Source organism: Leopardus geoffroyi, chromosome A1 (assembly GCF_018350155.1).
Source record: "Leopardus geoffroyi isolate Oge1 chromosome A1, O.geoffroyi_Oge1_pat1.0, whole genome shotgun sequence".
NCBI classification, from domain to species: Eukaryota; Metazoa; Chordata; class Mammalia; order Carnivora; family Felidae; genus Leopardus; species Leopardus geoffroyi.
Window position 1 is genome coordinate 221,989,261 of NC_059326.1, and position 18,623 is coordinate 222,007,883.

Sequence of the window (18,623 nt, forward strand, 5' to 3'; positions counted from 1 at the left end):
GAAAATAAACTTTTTTTTTTTTTTTTATGCTAAAAAAAAAAAATAAATAAATAAATAATGGAGCAGAATGAACTTGATATCCTGATCTTATATGTGTATAAAAGTAGCTTGTAGTATACCCAGGAAAAATTTACTAAATAGTAAACACAAATTGAATATTAGTCAATAATATAATATACTTAAGTCCATCATAGATTAAAATTTTGGTCAACTATCTTACAGGTTCTTTTTAGTTTAATGATTTACACTTACTGAGTACATACTCTCTCTCTATGGAATATATAAGAAAAATATAAAATATTTATATATATATTAGAAAATACAACCTTAACGTTCTATAAATATCTGTCAATCTGTCATCTATCTTTATTTTATCTCTCTCTTGTGTCCCGGATTCTACCCTATTGGTACCATTTAATTACATGGATGTTCCTGCCCTTCCATTTAATATTAGGTACACTTTGAGGCTGTTAGTATTTAAAATACTTCCTCACGCTAATTTAAACTGAACACACTTTACTAGTTATAATTCCCAATTAAAATTCTACAGCAGGACCTATGGAAGTGAAAACTGAAGTTATTACTCCTACTCATAATTCTTAACTTGACAGCAAATTCCTTTTCTATTTGGCACTATTATGTTCTAAATATTATTTACTTTAGATATAGTATATTTCTCAAGCCTAGTCATCTAACTATACACTTAACTAACTCCACTGACGGCATGAATTATATGTCTTATCAGGTATTTTCCATCTGAAAGTTCCTGAGTCTTCTCCTATCGGCTCAGCCATTGGAAGAATAAGAGCTGTGGATCCTGATTTTGGACAAAATGCAGAAATTGAGTACAATATTGTTCCAGGAGATGGGGGAAATTTGTTTGACATCGTCACAGATGAGGATACACAAGAAGGAGTCATCAAATTGAAAAAGGTACATAGACAAGGTTTTGAACAGTTGATTACCCAATAATAATTAAATCACAAAATGACTAAAAGTTGAAAATGACAGAAATTTTAATTTCCTTAAACGAGCAGTATATTAAATTTAAAAAAGACCAAACGGCTCTGAAGTATTCACTTCCTCAGGTATTTGTATTCTGAAAATCAACAGATATATATTTTTTGTTGAAACAGGTCCATGAATTTATTTATTAAAAAATTCTTACAAGAATTTAATTGTAATTTGATTTTTAATTGTTACAAACTTAAACAAATATATTAATTAAAATAAGATCTAGGGGCTCCTGGGTGGCTCAGTTGGTTAAGTGTCTGACTCTTGATTTTGGCTCAGGTCATGATCTTATGGTTTGTGAGTTCGAGCCTCATATTGGGTTCTGCACTAACAGCAGGGAGCCTGCTTTGGATTCTTTCTCTCCATCCCTCTCTGCCCCTCCCCTCTCACTGGCTTTCTCTCTCTCAAAATTAAAACAACAACAACAACAACAACAACAACAACCATTTAAAATAAAAAAAATAAAATAAGATCTAGAGGTAAATTCTAACCCCACCAGCTTTGGTCTTACCGTCTCATGACTTTTCTGAGACTATAAACGTCTATATAAATATCTAATTCACACATTGCTGGTAAAGGTTTATATCACAGTGGAAGAATCCCTATGTCAGTAATCTATACTACTGAGGAATGGAAGAAATGAACAAGGGTAATGCTGGCCTTGAGGAGGTTTTAAGGAGGTAACTGAAAAGAAGGATTAATGAGAGATAGAGAGGAAGAAGGGGAGGGAGAATGAGAGGGAAAGATGAAAGGAGAGGGAGAGGGAGAAAGGGTGGGAGAGGGAAGGAAAGGCTGACTCTGATGGGAAGCCACTGAGTAATGTTAAATAGGTTAGGGGCGCTTGGGTGTCTCAGTTGGTTAAGCAACTGATTCTTGGTTTCTGCTCAGGTCACAATTTCATAGCTCATGATAAGGAGCCATGTGCTGGGCTCCATGCTAACAGCACAGAGCCTGCTTGGGATTCTCTCTTTTCTCTCTCTCTGCCCTTCCCTGCTCAAGAGCATGCTCTCCATCTCTCTCTATCTCTCTCTATCAAAATAATAATAATTATAAAAGGGATTAATACAGAGGAGAATCACAGAAGGGGAGAGCACAATTGTCAATATTAGACAGGTTATAATCTGTGTTTTGTTGGGGAGTGGCTTGAAGAAGGATTATGGAAATGTGAGAAAGAAAAATCACAATTATATTTAGGACGTGTAGATTGTTTCCATATCAGTGAAGCAAATTATAGGATTTTTTAAGAATGGAGTGTAAGAAAAACAGTGACACTCATTTAATTTAGTACTGTTTTCTCCTCTGCTACAAAGCATGTTGTATTCAACCCAAACTGCAGTATATCGTATACATTTAATAACTGAAATTATTTTAATCTACAAGAAGTATATTTGCAGTCATTCCCATGAATGAGGTTGCTGTTTCCAGATTTGCTCAGGAACTCTGAATTTTAACAAAGAAATGATATATATGACAATAAAAACAATATTGAAAATAAACACAATTTTCATATAGATTATTTATCACTTTTTATTTCCACTATTGCAATAAACTGTACCTTTTCTACAAATTAATTTAACCACATGATCTCATTCAGCACAATTATACATTTATGTTTAATTTTCAAAGTACTCTTAAAAACTATGTGTCACATTCTTATCAACTTTACTCCTTTATTGTTTCTTCTTGCTTTGCTCATTTTTCTCTTTTCTATTCAGTAGAAAGTCAATGAAAAGTCTTATCACTTATTTTTTCTCAAAAAGCACTATACTTAAATGACTTACAAACATTAATTTAAATGGAGCAAATATGAATTCTCTTAGTAATAAAGAAAATAATAGAAAATATTTTACATCAACAGTTAATAAAATTTATGTATGAAAATAAGTAAATTTACAAAGTAAAATTGAGGTACAGAAGAGTCAATATTGTGTATGCTATATATTTAAAATCCATATACGCATGTATATTTAAAGTTATACCTATATTTTATATTTATACACATTTTATATATTTTTATTTATACATATTTATCATCTGTGCCAATAAAACATTGATGTCTAAGTGTCAATCTGGGAAAATGTGTGGGAAAATGTGTGTTACTTTTTAACACAATTGAAAACATGGCTAACTATAGTCTTTACATTACATCAAAATGGCTTGATCTTTGAAAGTAAATATTTAGTCATAGAAATCAATTTTCGTAAGTATTTACCTATTATACATCCTCACTATAGCAATAAGAACAGACCTTTTCCCTTTTTAGCTTATGAAAGATTCATAAAAAGAGTCAAATTTTTGAACAATTTTATTTTGTTGCATTTTTTGATTTAATTTTTTGACTCTTCTCTTTCTTAAGGAGATTAAAAAGGATTTATGAAATTATGACATAACGTTATTAAAATTGATTTACATAATAAAGAAAAACAGTCTGAAATGTGTATCTCCAAGTATAAAAAGTACATTTTTCTTCCTGCAGTGGATGAATAATTGTCCATTTTGCTGGCATAAAATTTGTCATTTAAATAAAGTTCAGTGTCCATAACTAACGTTCACTCCTTCATTCAACAGGTACTGATGGGGAAGTCACTAAATCTGAGAGCCCACTCTGGATTCTGGGTATAAAGCAGTAAACAAAACAGATCCAATCCCTGAACTGAAGCAGCTTCCACTTAGTTGGGAAAGACAGATGATAAATGCAAAATCACTGACAGCAGCTATAAATTCAAGCTTGAAAAGCGTAAAGTAGGGTACAGGGATACAAGTCATTACTGCATGTGGTGGCTCTTATAATGAGGTGGTCAAAAAACGTTTCTCTGACAGGATGAAATTTCAGCAGACTCTTGAATGAAGCAGGAAATGAACCATGTAGTGTCTGAGTGAAGCTTGTCCAGAAAGATTGGGCAGCAGCTGCAAGGAATCCAGTGGGTTGAGTGCACTAATGAAAGGGTTCCCAGCCAGAAATGAAGTCAAAGTGCAGAGAAAGGGCCCTTCTTGGGAAGCCCAATAGGCCAGTCAGTCCAAGGACTCGAATTAGATCATGGTATGGGAAAGCCCAGGGTGACTTTAGATCTAAGTTACCTCTATCCTTGTAAAGCTGGGATACTGTGGTGTTCTGAGAATAATGACTAGGAAGTAAGGATAGAAATAGACCAGTTACAAACCTACAGAAATAATCCCATGAACCATTGATGGAGGTATGGACCATGCCTTGTGTAGTAATTGAGGTTGTGAGAAATGGTGAGATTCTGGCGACATTTTAAAGGGACAGCCAAAACATACTTTCATAAAAATTCTGATCATCCAGCAAATTACCAAAGAATTGAATAGATTTGTTCTTAGTGTTGTAATTTGTCTTAATGTCTAAGTGAGGAAAACCTAGAGGCAATCTTTTGGAAAGGACAATTGTAGCTTGCAGAGTTCATCTATTAAATCTCAAAAAAGACAAATATCCCAGGAGATCACTTCTGTAACAAAATTTTAAAATTACCTATCATCTGTCTACCTACCTACTTACATACCTACCTACATATCTATCTGCTGTATGTATTATATTTTGTGTGTTTGTACAAATATGTACGTGTAGAATTATGACTTGATTAAACATGGCAGAATGATTTCTTGAAAATAAAACCATTAGAAAAATTCTGTTGAATAGAGCCCATGAGAAACTCAAAATTAATTTAAACAACTGCAGTTCTTTAGAGTTTTGGGGGAGGGGTGAAGAACGTATTATAGAATTAGTTGTGTGTATATTCAGTAAGTTTTCAGAAAAGTTTACCTTGTACTTACCTTTAGGAGTCATAGAAAAATTAGGTGTGTGATGATAAATAAATATGTAAACGTCAATAGCACTATTCCAGTTACATGGTGATCTTTAAATTAGTTTTTTAACAAATCTCCCTTCAACATCTCAGCATAAAATTGTAAAAAAGGGTTTTAATAAAACCAAATTCATGCAGGAATTATGTTGTTAATGCATTTAGAAAGTCCAAAATAGGGGCGCCTGGGTGGCGCAGTCGGTTAAGCGTCCGACTTCAGCCAGGTCACGATCTCGCGGTCCGTGAGTTCGAGCCCCGCGTCGGGCTCTGGGCTGATGGCTCAGAGCCTGGAGCCTGTTTCCGATTCTGTGTCTCCCTCTCTCTCTGCCCCTCCCCCGTTCATGCTCTGTCTCTCTCTGTCCCAAAAATAAATAAACGTTGAAAAAAAAATATTTAGAAAGTCCAAAATATATTCTACCTTTGAATATGTAGCTATTTGATAAATATCAGTTACTTTAATTGTTTGGCTAACATTGAGTATGATATTTTGTTTACCGAGTTTTTCTTTTCTGAACTCAATAAACAAAATACTGGGTGTTGTATGTAAGTGATGAATCGCTAAATTGTCCTCCTGAAACCAACACTACACTATATTTAACTGGAATTTAAATGGCATCTTAAAATAAAATAAAATAAAATAAAATAAAATAAAATACAAAGTTCTCTGAAGCACATATTCTAGTTATTGTTTTATCTCCAAAATATTTATTTGCTTTCCCTTTACCATTTCCCCTCTCTCTTTCTGAGGAGGGTGTAAGTGGATAAAAATGATAGGTTTATATGAGCAGAGAAGAATGAAAAAAAAACTTTTATTAATTTATTTTTTAACATCAGCCTGAATTCAGTTTATGAGCCCTATGACATAATGTTATTTCACTGTGTCACATTGAATTCAGAATAACATTATGAAACTTTACAAATCCTAAGACACAGGCTATTGGTAAAAATAAAACAAAACACACAAAAAAACTACCCTTAGTCTACACTTATGTCACATTGCATTGAGCAAAATTTAAACAAATAGAAAGTACCCTATATGTTCTTAATTATGATAACATTAAAAACACTAACAAAATCAAAATAATACTGTGAAAATTTCATCCCATCTAAAAATTAGGAGATAGGCTACATTTAAAATGACAGCATAAAGCATTTTAAATTGAGCAATTTTATTCTTAATTGAAAAAGGAAAGAAAATATATTTTACTCTAGTTTTTTTTTTCTACTGGAGAACTGAGAATAAATATAATTTATTATATAATTACATAGTTAACAGATATAAATATAAAATTACATGAGTTAAAAACATTGAGGGACTAAAAATAGAAATATATTTATAGAAGCACTGTAATTTCCTTGTTACTATTAAGAAATAAAAGCAATTAAAATACTGTCGTCAACATTTAAGTTCTGCAAAAGGACAATTTTATTATCTTCCATAATTTCTCAGTTCTCTACCATTTCTACAAAAATGTCTGTTGGTAACTAGGAAATAAAGAGTGCATGTTTAAAGTAAGAATGATGATGTGATTTCCTCTCTGTTTTTAAATAAGTAAAACTTTTGGTTTAAAAAAGAATTCTTACTCTTTGATGTTAGTTGGAAATATTTCATTCCAAATAAACGTAACTGTTTTCACCCTGACTCCAAAGCAGAATTATTTTTTTCCCGTAAAAAAAGGAAGTAAAATGTTGTATTCTTTACCAGGATTTTTAGTAAATAGGCTAAGCTCTCAGCGGGTCCCACTGAACCATTTATATTTTACTTAGGTCCTGTTGGTAAAACTTATTTTCTTTTTGAAGCCAAATGGAAAGGAAAGGCTTTCACACCAAATGATTTGGTGAAGAGCACCACCGTGTGGTTAATTTTTGAATAACTCTAAGGGGAAAAAGATGAAAAAATTTGGAATCGCTTATTTTATGTAGCCAAACATACACCTTTATTAAGTTTAAGACACTCCTATTTTTAGCCAGTCTGACATGCTTAAGTTTAAAGAAAAACATAAGTGGTGTTCTTTATTTGTTTCTGTAAATATGATGTCCCAGTTTTTGTAAATATTTGTCATCACCTTTTCTTTTAAACATCTTACCTAACTTTGCTAATCAGTCTTATAAACTCTACACTGGCTCCTAGACTGAAATTACCAAAGCAGCTCGTTTTGCTTCCCATCAGGCATTTAAAACTGTGTGTTCTATAGTCTGTTCAAACTCAGAATGACCAAAGTCAAATTCCTTCTCTTTTCCCAACAAGAGCGCTTCTGTTCATGTCTTCTCCTTCCTAGATAAGGCTCCGCTTCCTCTCCAGTTTCGTAACCCCCAAATCTAGACTTTTTTCTTATGTTGCTTCTCTTGCCTTCAGCTTCCTTGTGACAAATAGGACGTAAATCCTGGCCACTAATTTCTCCTGAACATGTGTTAAAATGTCCCTCTTTCTCTGCCTACTGGGTTGCCATGCATCCTCCTGGTTATTCCTTCTACCACTGCAATGGCCATTCTCTGAATGTATTCATTTAACTTACCCTTTCCTCTATGAGTGGTTGAAACCTAACTCTGTTCCTCTTACTCTCATGCTAAAGTCCTTTTTTTGTTTCCATCATTAGTAAGATACCAAGCAAATCGTCTGTTTTGTATTATCATCTGCTGCACACATGAATAAGCATGCACATATGTACAGGCTATTTTCCAACCATACGAAATTCACTGCGATTTCTACCAAATGCACTAGTCTTCCTTTTGCACAGAAGACACTGCCCCACATAAGTTTCTTAGTTGATTCTTTCTGTTGTTGTTGTTGTTGTTGTTTTTAACTATCTCCCATGTCTCATACCAAAGACTTTCATGAGTCCCTCAGGCAAAGCTGATCACTTCTTACTTTCTTCCAAAATGTCAGCATTTCTTTCAAACACCTACGATACTTATAGCACTAATACTTTAAACACATCTATTATTCCTACTATATTTGAGCCCCCTAAAGCCACTTTATCATATCTGTATTTGTGTTGTCACAATAAAGGACATTCTTGAAATATACAGGGTGTTTAAATTTTTTATTGACTACAGAACAAATGCATTGTGTTGGTATATTGTTTTAATTTATGATGCATTCTTTTTTAGTTGTCAGTACTATGTAAAGTTTATTGTATTTTATAAATTACTTAGATAGTGTTTTACTGATTATGCATATGAGAAATAAGAAACTCAAAGAAAAAAGGTAACTTTTTCAAAGTTGAACAGCTTGTAAATTATACTATGTTTGAAAAGCATATTGACTGTTATAACTATTGTTACCAACAATATATGTTAGAAGTAAAATGTGAGAGGGGTGCCTGGTTGGCTCAGTCAGTTGCGCCTCTGACTTTTTCTCAGTTCATGATCTTACCATTCATAAGTTCAAGCCCCACATCAGACTCTATGCTGACAGCTCAGAACCTGCTCAGGAACCTGCTTTGGATTCTGTGTCTCCCTCTCTCTCTGCCCCTCCCCCACTCTCTCTCTCTCTCTCTCAAAAATAATTAAACATTAAAAAAAAGAGAAGTTGGGGCGCCTGGGTGGCGCAGTCGGTTAAGCGTCCGACTTCAGCCAGGTCACGATCTCGCGGCCCGTGAGTTCGAGCCCCGCGTCAGGCTCTGGGCTGACGGCTCAGAGCCTGGAGCCTGTTTCCGATTCTGTGTCTCCCTCTCTCTCTGCCCCTCCCCCGTTCATGCTCTGTCTCTCTCTGTCCCAAAAATAAATAAACGTTGAAAAAAAAATTAAAATAAAAAAAAGAGAAGTAAATTGTGAACTTGGTTATTCAAGAAAGCTCAAAAAATAATTGGCCTCCCTAGATGATCATGATCTATACCGTGTGTGCATGTAAAACACGTATTTTACTTAAGTATTTATAAAAGTTAATGTAATCTTTCATTTTTAGGGTAAAATCTTTCATTTACCCCAAACCCTTAATTAGAAGCACTAGAGTTTCTTTCAGTATTCTTTTTTGTTTTGTTTTGTCTTGCTGAATTAGTTACTGAATTTGTGTCAAAAAGTATCATCACTAAAATATGGGCATAGAGCGAATAATGCCCATGATTCTTAAATTAATTCATTAAAATTATCAAAAATTCGTAGTGCTACAAAAATCTGGAGTCTAAATTATGCCCACAAAAATTAAAGGCATTTCTAACAAATAGTTCTGTGACAAATTTATGTAGAGGTAACTTTTAGGAAGTACATGTTTCTTCACTTTAATAATTTTATTTAGAAAATACGTTTTTTGTCTGGTCATTCCACTGGGTTTCTTTTTGTTTTAGTTTTTTTTTTTTTTTTTTTTTTTTTTAATTTTAAAACTGAAAGGCCGTTGAAATTTGTCAACAACTAAAATTCAGGTTTTAAAAATGGCCACATTTGACTTGTTTCCTTTTTTTGTTGGGGAATTTTTACCTAATCATGTAACAACTTTTATGCATCAAATAATTAGTTCATGGGGGCACCTGGCTGGCTCAGGTGGTTGAGCTTCAGACTCTTTGTTTTGGCTCAGGTCATGATCTCCTGGATTGTAAGTTCAAGCCCGGTGTCGGGCTCCGCGCTGACAGTGCGGAATCTGTTTGAGATTCTCTCTGCTCCTCCCCACTCTCCTTCAGCTCGCAGGCTCTCTCTCTCTCTCAAAAATAGGTAAATAAACTTAAACAAAAATAGTTACCTCTCTAGTTTTTAGTAAGTTGCTGAGTTGAATTCCTTCCTCAACAGTGATAGGATACACAAACTGCCATCTACCCCCAACACATAGAACATGATCTGACCCCCAAGTTTTACACTTTTCCATACCATTTATTGCCGCCCAACATGGTACATATTTTGCCTATGTATTTTATTGTTGTCCATCAACTCCTAGAAGACAGCAAACTCCACACAGGTGGTGATTTTTGTCTGCTTGGCTCAGTTCTAGCATGGGTAATCATGTCTAGAACGTGGTAGGATGTTCAAAAAATATTTATTGAAAGGTATAGAATTTATTCTATGGAATTTAACCTTTGCTCACCTTCCATCAGGGTCATTAGCTTCTGACTTCCCCATGCGTGGTTTTTCTTATCTCAGTTCTTATCATTATTACATCCTCAGGAATGCATTTCCTGGGTGCCTGGGTGGCTCAGTCGGTTAAGAGTTCGATTTGGCTCAATCATGCATGATCTTGTGACTTGTGGGTTTGAGCCCCATATCTTGCTCTCTGCTGTTGGCATGGAGCCCACACTTTGGATCCTGTCTCCCTCTCTCTGTCCCTTCCCCGCTCAAGCTCACTCTCTCTCTTTGTCTCTCTCAAAAATAAATAAACATGAAAAAAATGCACTTCCAATGTGCTCTATGTAATTATGTTTCCTCCTGTCTTATTACCTCATTTTCCTCATAAATCTTAACACTAGCTGAAAATGATGTACTTACTAATTTTTTGTTGTTGTTTTTGTGGCCATCCTTTTCTACAATATAAGGCTTGTGATAAAATTTAACTTGTTAACCACTCTATTCTCAACACCAAACATTTGATTTGATCAATGTGAATTTAAATTGATGTGAATAAATCAAAGAAGTACGTGCAGATATCATCTATGAATGATTTTCTATGTAACATGAGTTGTGGTCAAGTTCTGGAATAAATTCTTATGAAACAGAAAGTGCCAGCAACAAATAGATAAATTGGTTACCATGTCGATCATAAAACTAAGTTTTGGGAAACTTAATTTTCCTTTAAAATGATGCTTGATCAGAAAATCTTATCTTTGTAGCACACCCTGGCACAAAGAAATTACTTTGTAAGATCTTTTCCATCTTGTCTTTTCATCATGGTTCAGGCTGGTATAAGTCTGTTTTCTGCTTGTCCTGAAAGGCACCTACCCTGATTTGGATAAAGGTTCAGTCTTCAGTCATTTGGATTGATTGAAAATATTTCCTTCCATTGGCCATTAAGAACCACTATATGATTGAGAAAGTAGAATCTTATTACTGAAGAATACATTGTGTTGAGTGATGACTTTACTCTGTTGGCAAAATAATACCGATGCGTGTTAACCATAAAAATTGAAGCAATATAGAGGAGGAAAAAGTAAAGACAGATGGAAGTGTGGGTCAGAGGATACCGTAACTGGGTCCTCTGCTGAAACCTCAGCGCCTCTCAGGCTGAAATCAAGGCGTCGGCTGGGGTGCCATCTGATTTGAAGCTTAGAGACACTTTCCAAGCTTATTGGTTGTGGGCGGAATTCATTTCTTTGTGGCTTTATGACTGAGGTCAGTATTTCTTGCTAGTTATTGGCTAGGTTTCAGTGTCAACTCCAGTAGGCGCCCCTTGAGGACTTGCCAGGTGGTTTCTACCCTCATGAGTTTACTTCTTCAAGGCCAGGAGGAAATTATCTGCACTGCCTTTTTTTATTTATTATTATTTTTTAAGTTTATTTTAACCATCAGGTGGGAGTGACACCTTAATCAAGTAGGTAAATAAAATGAATAAAATGTAGATCTTGTTTAGAAAGAAGTTGCCCAATCATGTAGATAATCAGGAGCATTTTGATGTCTAGGAGAAAGTAAGGGCGGAGGAGGGGAACACATGGTATTAGTGGCTATATTCTGAGACAGAAGTGAATTCTGGCCCCCCTTCCCCCAAAGGGGTAAGTATAAGCTAGGACAGCTCAGTTAGCTTTCTAGGCAAAAGGACCCAAGGTGATCATGTCAAAATAATCTTACGTTAGAAGATAGGGGTCAGTATGATGGAAAATTATATTGTTTCACATTCATAGAGCATTTAGGGTTTACAAAAACAGGAAATATATTTTTCTATGTCCTTTAATTTGAATGACCTAGCACAGCCCTCTTTCTTACACATCGGTCTCTCTCATTCATTAAACGAGATGACATGTTTCTCACTAATTTCTGAGTTTGTTGAATGTAGAAAAAGCAAATCTTGTCAATGCACCCAGGAAGTATTCCAAGCCTCACCACCATGTAGGCTGTTGATATTTTTTAAATTAATTCAATATTAAATGGCTTAATTTTGTTAGATATTTCTTCTTTTTCTCAACCTAAAGTTACCATTTTAATAATTTGAATTTTGTTAATTCCACTGAGACACTATTACAATAAGCCTAACTGAGGTTCAAAAGGATATCCCTTTAATATTTAAAAATGGTTTTCCTATCTTGCTTTGATCTTTATTCTATGTAAACATTCTCAGTAATTGTTAACAGTTTCATATTTTCTGCCTGAATAATGCTTTGCTGTCCTATTCTGGCAATTGGTTTTTGTTGTTGTTGTTTGTTGTTTTGTTTTGCTTTTTCATGATTTTGATTCCTTTAACAAGACACGGTAGTCAAGCTGTAGGCTTATCGAAATAGCATCATTGGACTACCTCCTTTTTCGTTCTTGATATTATGTTCCTATTCAATTAACCAATAGCTAAAATATCTATGATGGCATATTATGCATGCCATTATTTACTTTTATTGGCTTAATGATAAATTGAAATTCTTAACAAAAGAGATGGAAATTGAAGAAAATCAATATCATATTGACATAATATAATAGGCAAATAAGCATGAGACAAGTCACTAAAAATACATAAAAAGATAAAAGAAAACATTGAGCGCAAAGCAGATAAAAAATGAATAAAATTGGACAAATTAGATAAATAAGGGAATAATTACAGGGAAAATAAATATAGATTCCCCTGAATGAAAATGATTGTGAACAGAACTTAATGTCACGTCTCGGTGGTGTTACTATTTGCTCTAATAAACTCCATGGAATTGTGAGAGTTTTTGAGGATTTCACAGGGATTTTTTTAAAATTTTCCATTTTCATCCTCATAAAAAATATAAAATTTTTTTTTATAAAAATTTTTTATAAAAATTTTATCCATCCGCATAAAATTATGGTCTTATCCTTAAGGGAGAGATAGATCTCCCTTATTTTCCCCAGGTGTGCTGAGACAAAAAACAGATCTGTTGACACAACAATTAGCAAGTCATTGGAGTCATAGCAGAGGGAATTAATTTAGAAAACAGAAACTACTAAAGGTCCCTGAAAATCTCTATGTTAATGTTAATTTCATATTGTCTTAGTTTTTCATAGGTGATGAGAAGGGAGAGCCATTGACTTTAAAGTTTATATAAAGCACCGTGGCAACCCCATATTTCCAGAATGTAATATTTTCAGTTATTTGTAACATAAAACAAATATTCAGAATAAAAGTGAAAGTAAGTAGTAGTAACATATTAAAATAGAGAATCAGTGACTTCTGGACAAATGACTTCCAAACACCATGTTTCACAATTGTGTTTAATTTGATCATATATGTTGAAGGTAAAAGATTGGTAAAATATCCTAATGATGCATTACAATGCCTACTAATTATATATACAATGCTGAGAACACCAAAGACCAAAACTCTATAGTCACCACTGTGTATGCTTTAAATCCTGACAGAGTCCTTTTTTTTTTTAGTGAAAAGACTTAAACAGTAAAAAATATTTAATAAAAAAATTATAATATTGTCAAAATAAGAAGAGTAGTTCAAGAAAAAAAAAACATTTTGTTGTACCAAATTTTAAACTGGAATGTAGACTGTCCTAGCTATCCAATTTCAATTTTATTGTATTTTAATTATAGCTTAATTCCACTAGATGTCAGTATTGTATAAGATCAGAAAATAACTTGCCTTAAAATTTCTCTTGGTGTTTTAACTGCTCCTACAAAATGAATAAGCCCTACTTAAGCATGTATGTGCACATACGTGCCATTTTAGTATATGCAACTAATTATCGTTACAAGTTACCCAGAATAATCTACAAGAGCGTGATTCCGAAACTGTGTCTTCACCCACTAATTACAAGTTTTGAAACCGATTCAGAATTGGTATTACCTTGCAAATGTTCTGAAACAATGTTCACCATCTTTGCCACATTCTATACACATGCAGCTCTTCATTTTCGATTTGTCCTTATTCCAGCCATTAGATTTTGAAACAAAGAAGGCATATACTTTTAAAGTAGAAGCCTCCAACCTTCACATTGACCACAGATTTCACTCCGCGGGCCCTTTTAAAGACACAGCCACAGTGAAGATCAGTGTGCTGGATGTTGAGGAGCCACCGGTGTTTAGCAAGCCGCTCTATACCATGGAGGTTTATGAAGACACTCCAGTTGGGACCATCATCGGTGCTGTCACTGCACAAGACCTAGATGTGGGCAGTAGTGCTGTTCGGTAAGAAAAAGAAACTTTTCATTTTCTGTGTGTCGGAAGAGAAAGGAAAAACAATGCTCTGTCCAAACCTGCATGGATGATTGAGTTTGGGGAAAATGTTATGCCTTCGCGTGATACGTATTAGAGGAAAAGCCACAGGATTTGAACAAAGACATCTGCTATCAGTCCCTGTAGCAGTGGCTTAACAGTGGCATGATGGTGAACATGTTACTCAAGCTAACCAGTCACAATTTTTCATTTGTAAAAGGCATTTATTAATACAACCTCAAAGGATGAATTCCCATGATTCATGATATGGAGATACTTTCACAGTACCTGAAGTATAGTAGACATTTAATACATTTTTTCAATTACTCAAAAATCTCTGTCTCTTGCCGGAAGTTAGTGTTTGAGAGAGATGGTTCGACCACTTGCCATTTACAGTTCATTTTCTTCACTGACAATTGTGTCCACTGATGAAAGCAGTTAGAGCCAGTTCTAGGGTAAGATGAATTATGGAATTGCTCAAAGCCCAGACGTTACAAAGAGCTCCTTTTGCTATAAGGCTGCTGGGTAGTGAGTCAACAAAGCCATCGGTAGAGTAAGAAAATAATCTCTCTCTCTCCTTCCTCCCGAAACCCATACATTCCATTTGTACTACTACTGAAACAGTGGGATTTCCCTTTCCCTCACTTATACATCGATTCTGCAACATAGTTTGAGACTTCCTATTGATTCAACTCTATTTCTTCTGAACCTTTCAATTCCCTGCTAGCTGCCCATATCCCACATGCATACAAGCACTGGGACACCAAAAAAAAAAAAAAAAAAAGTAGAAAAGAAAGAGAGAGAGCAGTGTGTGATTTGTTCTGAATCTTCCACCTCTAAGGGGTTAAACCTTCATATACAAAATCAGACCAAAGAAAAGTTGGCTTTTGATGCAAAAACACTATTGACCTAAGGAAAATACATAGACATATCTTATAAGACTTTCTGTCATGGGGCAATAATACAAAAAAATGCATAAATCATTCAGTGGTTACCTCAACACATTCATAGCATATAGGAAAGTCTCAGGAAATGGCTTGAGAGCAGGTAAGCCTTGTTCTTTGTATTCATATGAATCTATCTCCCAAGATGGTCTGAGTATTCCTCTTCTCGAAACACGTCAGTGGTCAGGAGAGAACGCTAAAGAAGCACCATTTGTCTTGGGAAAGAGAAGAGAAATAGAAACTCCTGAGTGCCCCTACATGTCAGGTTGAATGCTGGTTAATTTCCTCATTGGATTCAAGTTGTTGTTCTACATGTCCATTTTACAACATGACTCACACTCAGTTAAACTCCAGAAGAGTGTGTTTATTACTAGTGTTTGTAGAAGCGTTCCCAAGAATCAGCTCTATTAGCAGCTGTTATATATTAACCTGTCATCATTCATCAGTCCTATTCTTAAGACCACAAGTGTGCTGTTGATAATTGTGAAACGGGGAAATGCCTCGTGAGTAGATTCACGAGGAATTTCGAGAATATAAACAGTTGCAGAAGAAATATTGAAGGCTGTAAAGAAAGTAGTAGGTAAATAAATATGGATTGAAATTCTCTATGATACATACAGTAAATGAGAATTCTGGAACATAGTGAAACATGATATCTAGAGAACATGCTAAGTTATTTAATTTACTGTATGTTCTATCTTTGAAGACTGATCAAAGCATGATGGGATCAAAATATTTATAAAATATGAACTTAATGCAGTATGTCAAAAACAAAACCAAACAAATCAGAGAATTTATAAGGAAACCCACCACCTGGCAAAGGTGGGAGGGTGGTGAGGGTTTCAGATTTCCAAATACAAGAACATGTTTAGAGTTAAGATCCTGGTGTGAGGAATAAAGGAAAGCTATGTTTTAGAGAAACAATTCAACTGTAAGACTGGTTTTGTTGTTGTTGTTGGTGGTGGTGGTGTGGGGGGGGGGGTTACTGTCACGCGAGCTAGTGTCCGACAAGAGCTACTGTATATGGAATAAAGCGGCATCACTAGTCTTCCTTCTAATGGGTAGCAGCCTGACTCACCAAAGCTGTAGACACAGATGGATCTAATTGATCCCCGTGAGGGGTTGTCAAAAGACAGAGCCGCTTTTGAATCAACATGAAAGCTCTCTTCCTTCCATGTCCTTGGAGTAAATAATAAGCTTGAATCATGTCAGTTGAGGAAACATAGGGTATGAATCATCGTATTTTGGGCCTGAAAACATGTTTGCTCACTTAAAAATGGTAGTAAAAAGATGTTGTGAAAAATAAGCATCAAAATGTGAAATTACCTAACGTTTAGGTACACTTTCTTTCCCTTTGCTTCACTGTCTTTTCACAGGGTTACTGTACGAGGCATTAATTCAGAGCTACGTTATTCCATACCAGTGGGTATTTTATTACCTTTTTAAGGTTTATTTATTTATTTTCAGAAAAGAGAGAGAGAGAGAGAGAGAGAGACCACAAGCGGGGGAGGGGCAGAGAGAGAGGGAGAGAGAGAGAATTCCCAGCAGGCTTCATGCTGTCAGTGCAGAGCTCGATCCCATGTACCATGGGTTCATGACCTGAGCTGCAATCCAGAGTCGAATGGTTGACTGAGCCACCGAGGCACCCCAGTATATTATTTTATTATCACTGAGCCCAGAATAAAGAACCAGAATGCAATGGCATTAAGCAAGGATTAAAACAATTTTGAAGAAAGGTACAGTTGGGTGTAATAACTCCAAATGTAGTTGACCCTTGAACAATGTGGGGGTTAGTGGCTCTAACCCTCTGCATAGTTGAAAATCCACACATAACTTGACTCCCCCAAATCTCTAATAGCCTACTATTCACCAGAACCCTCATGATTAATGTTAAGCAGCCATTAACATATATTTTGTATGTTATATATATTATATACTGCATTCTTAAAATAAAGTAAGCCAGAAAAATAAAACGTATTAACAAAAGCATGAGGATGATAAAATACATTTACAAAACTGTTTTGTATGTATCAAAGAAGACCCTCATATAAGTGGACCTGTGCCGTTGAAACCTGTGTTGTTCAGGAGTCAACCGTATACCATATCTGGTCCTCCCCATCCCAAGCTTAATTTCTCGTTATTGTTTCCTTTACTCTTCTAGCCTTTGCTATTAGATACATTCATTTCCTGTCTCTAATGTTCTGTATCCTTTGACCCTCTTATTATATAGTTTATGAGAACAGTTTCTTGTGAGTCAAGTCAGAATGAGTTTGCCCACCACTGGTGAAGTGAGGGATTTTCACAACAGTAGTCTTTTAAACTTAGAAATGAAATTTAAAATATATGATCACTATTCAGTTACATGAAAATTAACATTTGTCTTGAGTATGAGTGATTTGAGCTACAGAGAGATTTTAGTGGATAATTTTGTTCAGTCTGCCATGTTTCTTTTGTTACAAAGACGTAAACTTCTTATCCTATGAATTTTAAAAGAAAATTTAATCTAATTAATTTTATGTATAAAATGGGAAAAGGGATAATTCAATTCTAAACTCAATCTATGTAAGAAGCATGGGATGATAAGGATACGATGACTCAAAATAAAATGTATTTTGTGCATATAAACTTCCATATATAAATTCAAAATTACATAATTTAATTGAACAACTAAAATGCTCCTTATTCATGCAACCTTCTGTTTAACGGTATTTCTAACCAAAACTACCACTTAAATCAAGTAGTAAAATCAATTAATAAACAGAAAACCATTATCAATTACCATAAGTAGATTGTGATATTTAAAATAATTAATAACTTGTCATTAAAATAGAAATGTTTATCTGTGTCCTGCTTAAAATTACCTGAAATCCTAAATTTGGTCTGTTCACTAGAGTTTTGGGAAAAAAAAATCTGTAATCAACTGGAATTGATATTTTCATCATGAATTAAGAGACTATCAGTGTAGCTGATTTTTATTTGAGAGACATTTCCAATACATCAAAAATCTTGTTATATGGACAGGAAGTTGAGCTCAACTACAAAACACCCTTAGGAAGTGAGAGGAAAAAGAGACCCAGCTTATCAAATACCATCTGGTAGCAACATATATAATTTATTTTCAGTGGTAATTAAATAGTAAAAATTCAGGCTGCCTGGGTGGCTCAGTCAGTTGATCATCCAACTTCGGCTCAGGTCATGATCTCATGGTTCCTGAGTTCGGGCCCCGCATCAGGCTCTGTGCTGACAGCTCAGAGCCTGGAGCCTGTTTCCGATTCTGTGTCTCCCTCTCTCTCTGCCCCTCCCCTCACGCGCTGTGTCTCTCTCTGCCTCTCAGAAATAAAGAAAAAAACAAATAAGAAAAGATTTGAAAAAATGGTAAAAATTCAGGGGTGTCTGGGTTGCTCAGTCAGTTGAATGTCCGATTTTGGCTCAGGTCATGATATCATAGTTCGTGAGTTCAAGCCCCACATGGACTCACTGCTGTCAGTGCAGATTCCACGTCAGATCTTCTTTCCCCATCCTCCCATTTTTGCACTCCGTGTCTCTCAACAACACAAAACAAAACAAAACAAAACAAAACAAAACAAAAAAACAGGCAAAA

The 18,623-nt window shown here is 34.9% G+C and overlaps 1 protein-coding gene across 4 annotated transcripts in view; it reads left to right on the plus strand.

Moving 5' to 3' along the window:
* Positions 1-18,623, plus strand: part of CDH12 (cadherin 12) — a 1,056,103-nt gene that overhangs the window by 992,629 nt on the left and 44,851 nt on the right. For all 4 annotated transcript variants that reach the window (XM_045441358.1, XM_045441360.1, XM_045441352.1 and 1 more), the window contains 2 exons: positions 746-933; positions 13,798-14,051. In XM_045441358.1, the coding sequence (XP_045297314.1) occupies positions 746-933; positions 13,798-14,051 (442 nt within the window). The remainder of the gene's footprint in view (positions 1-745; positions 934-13,797; positions 14,052-18,623) is intronic.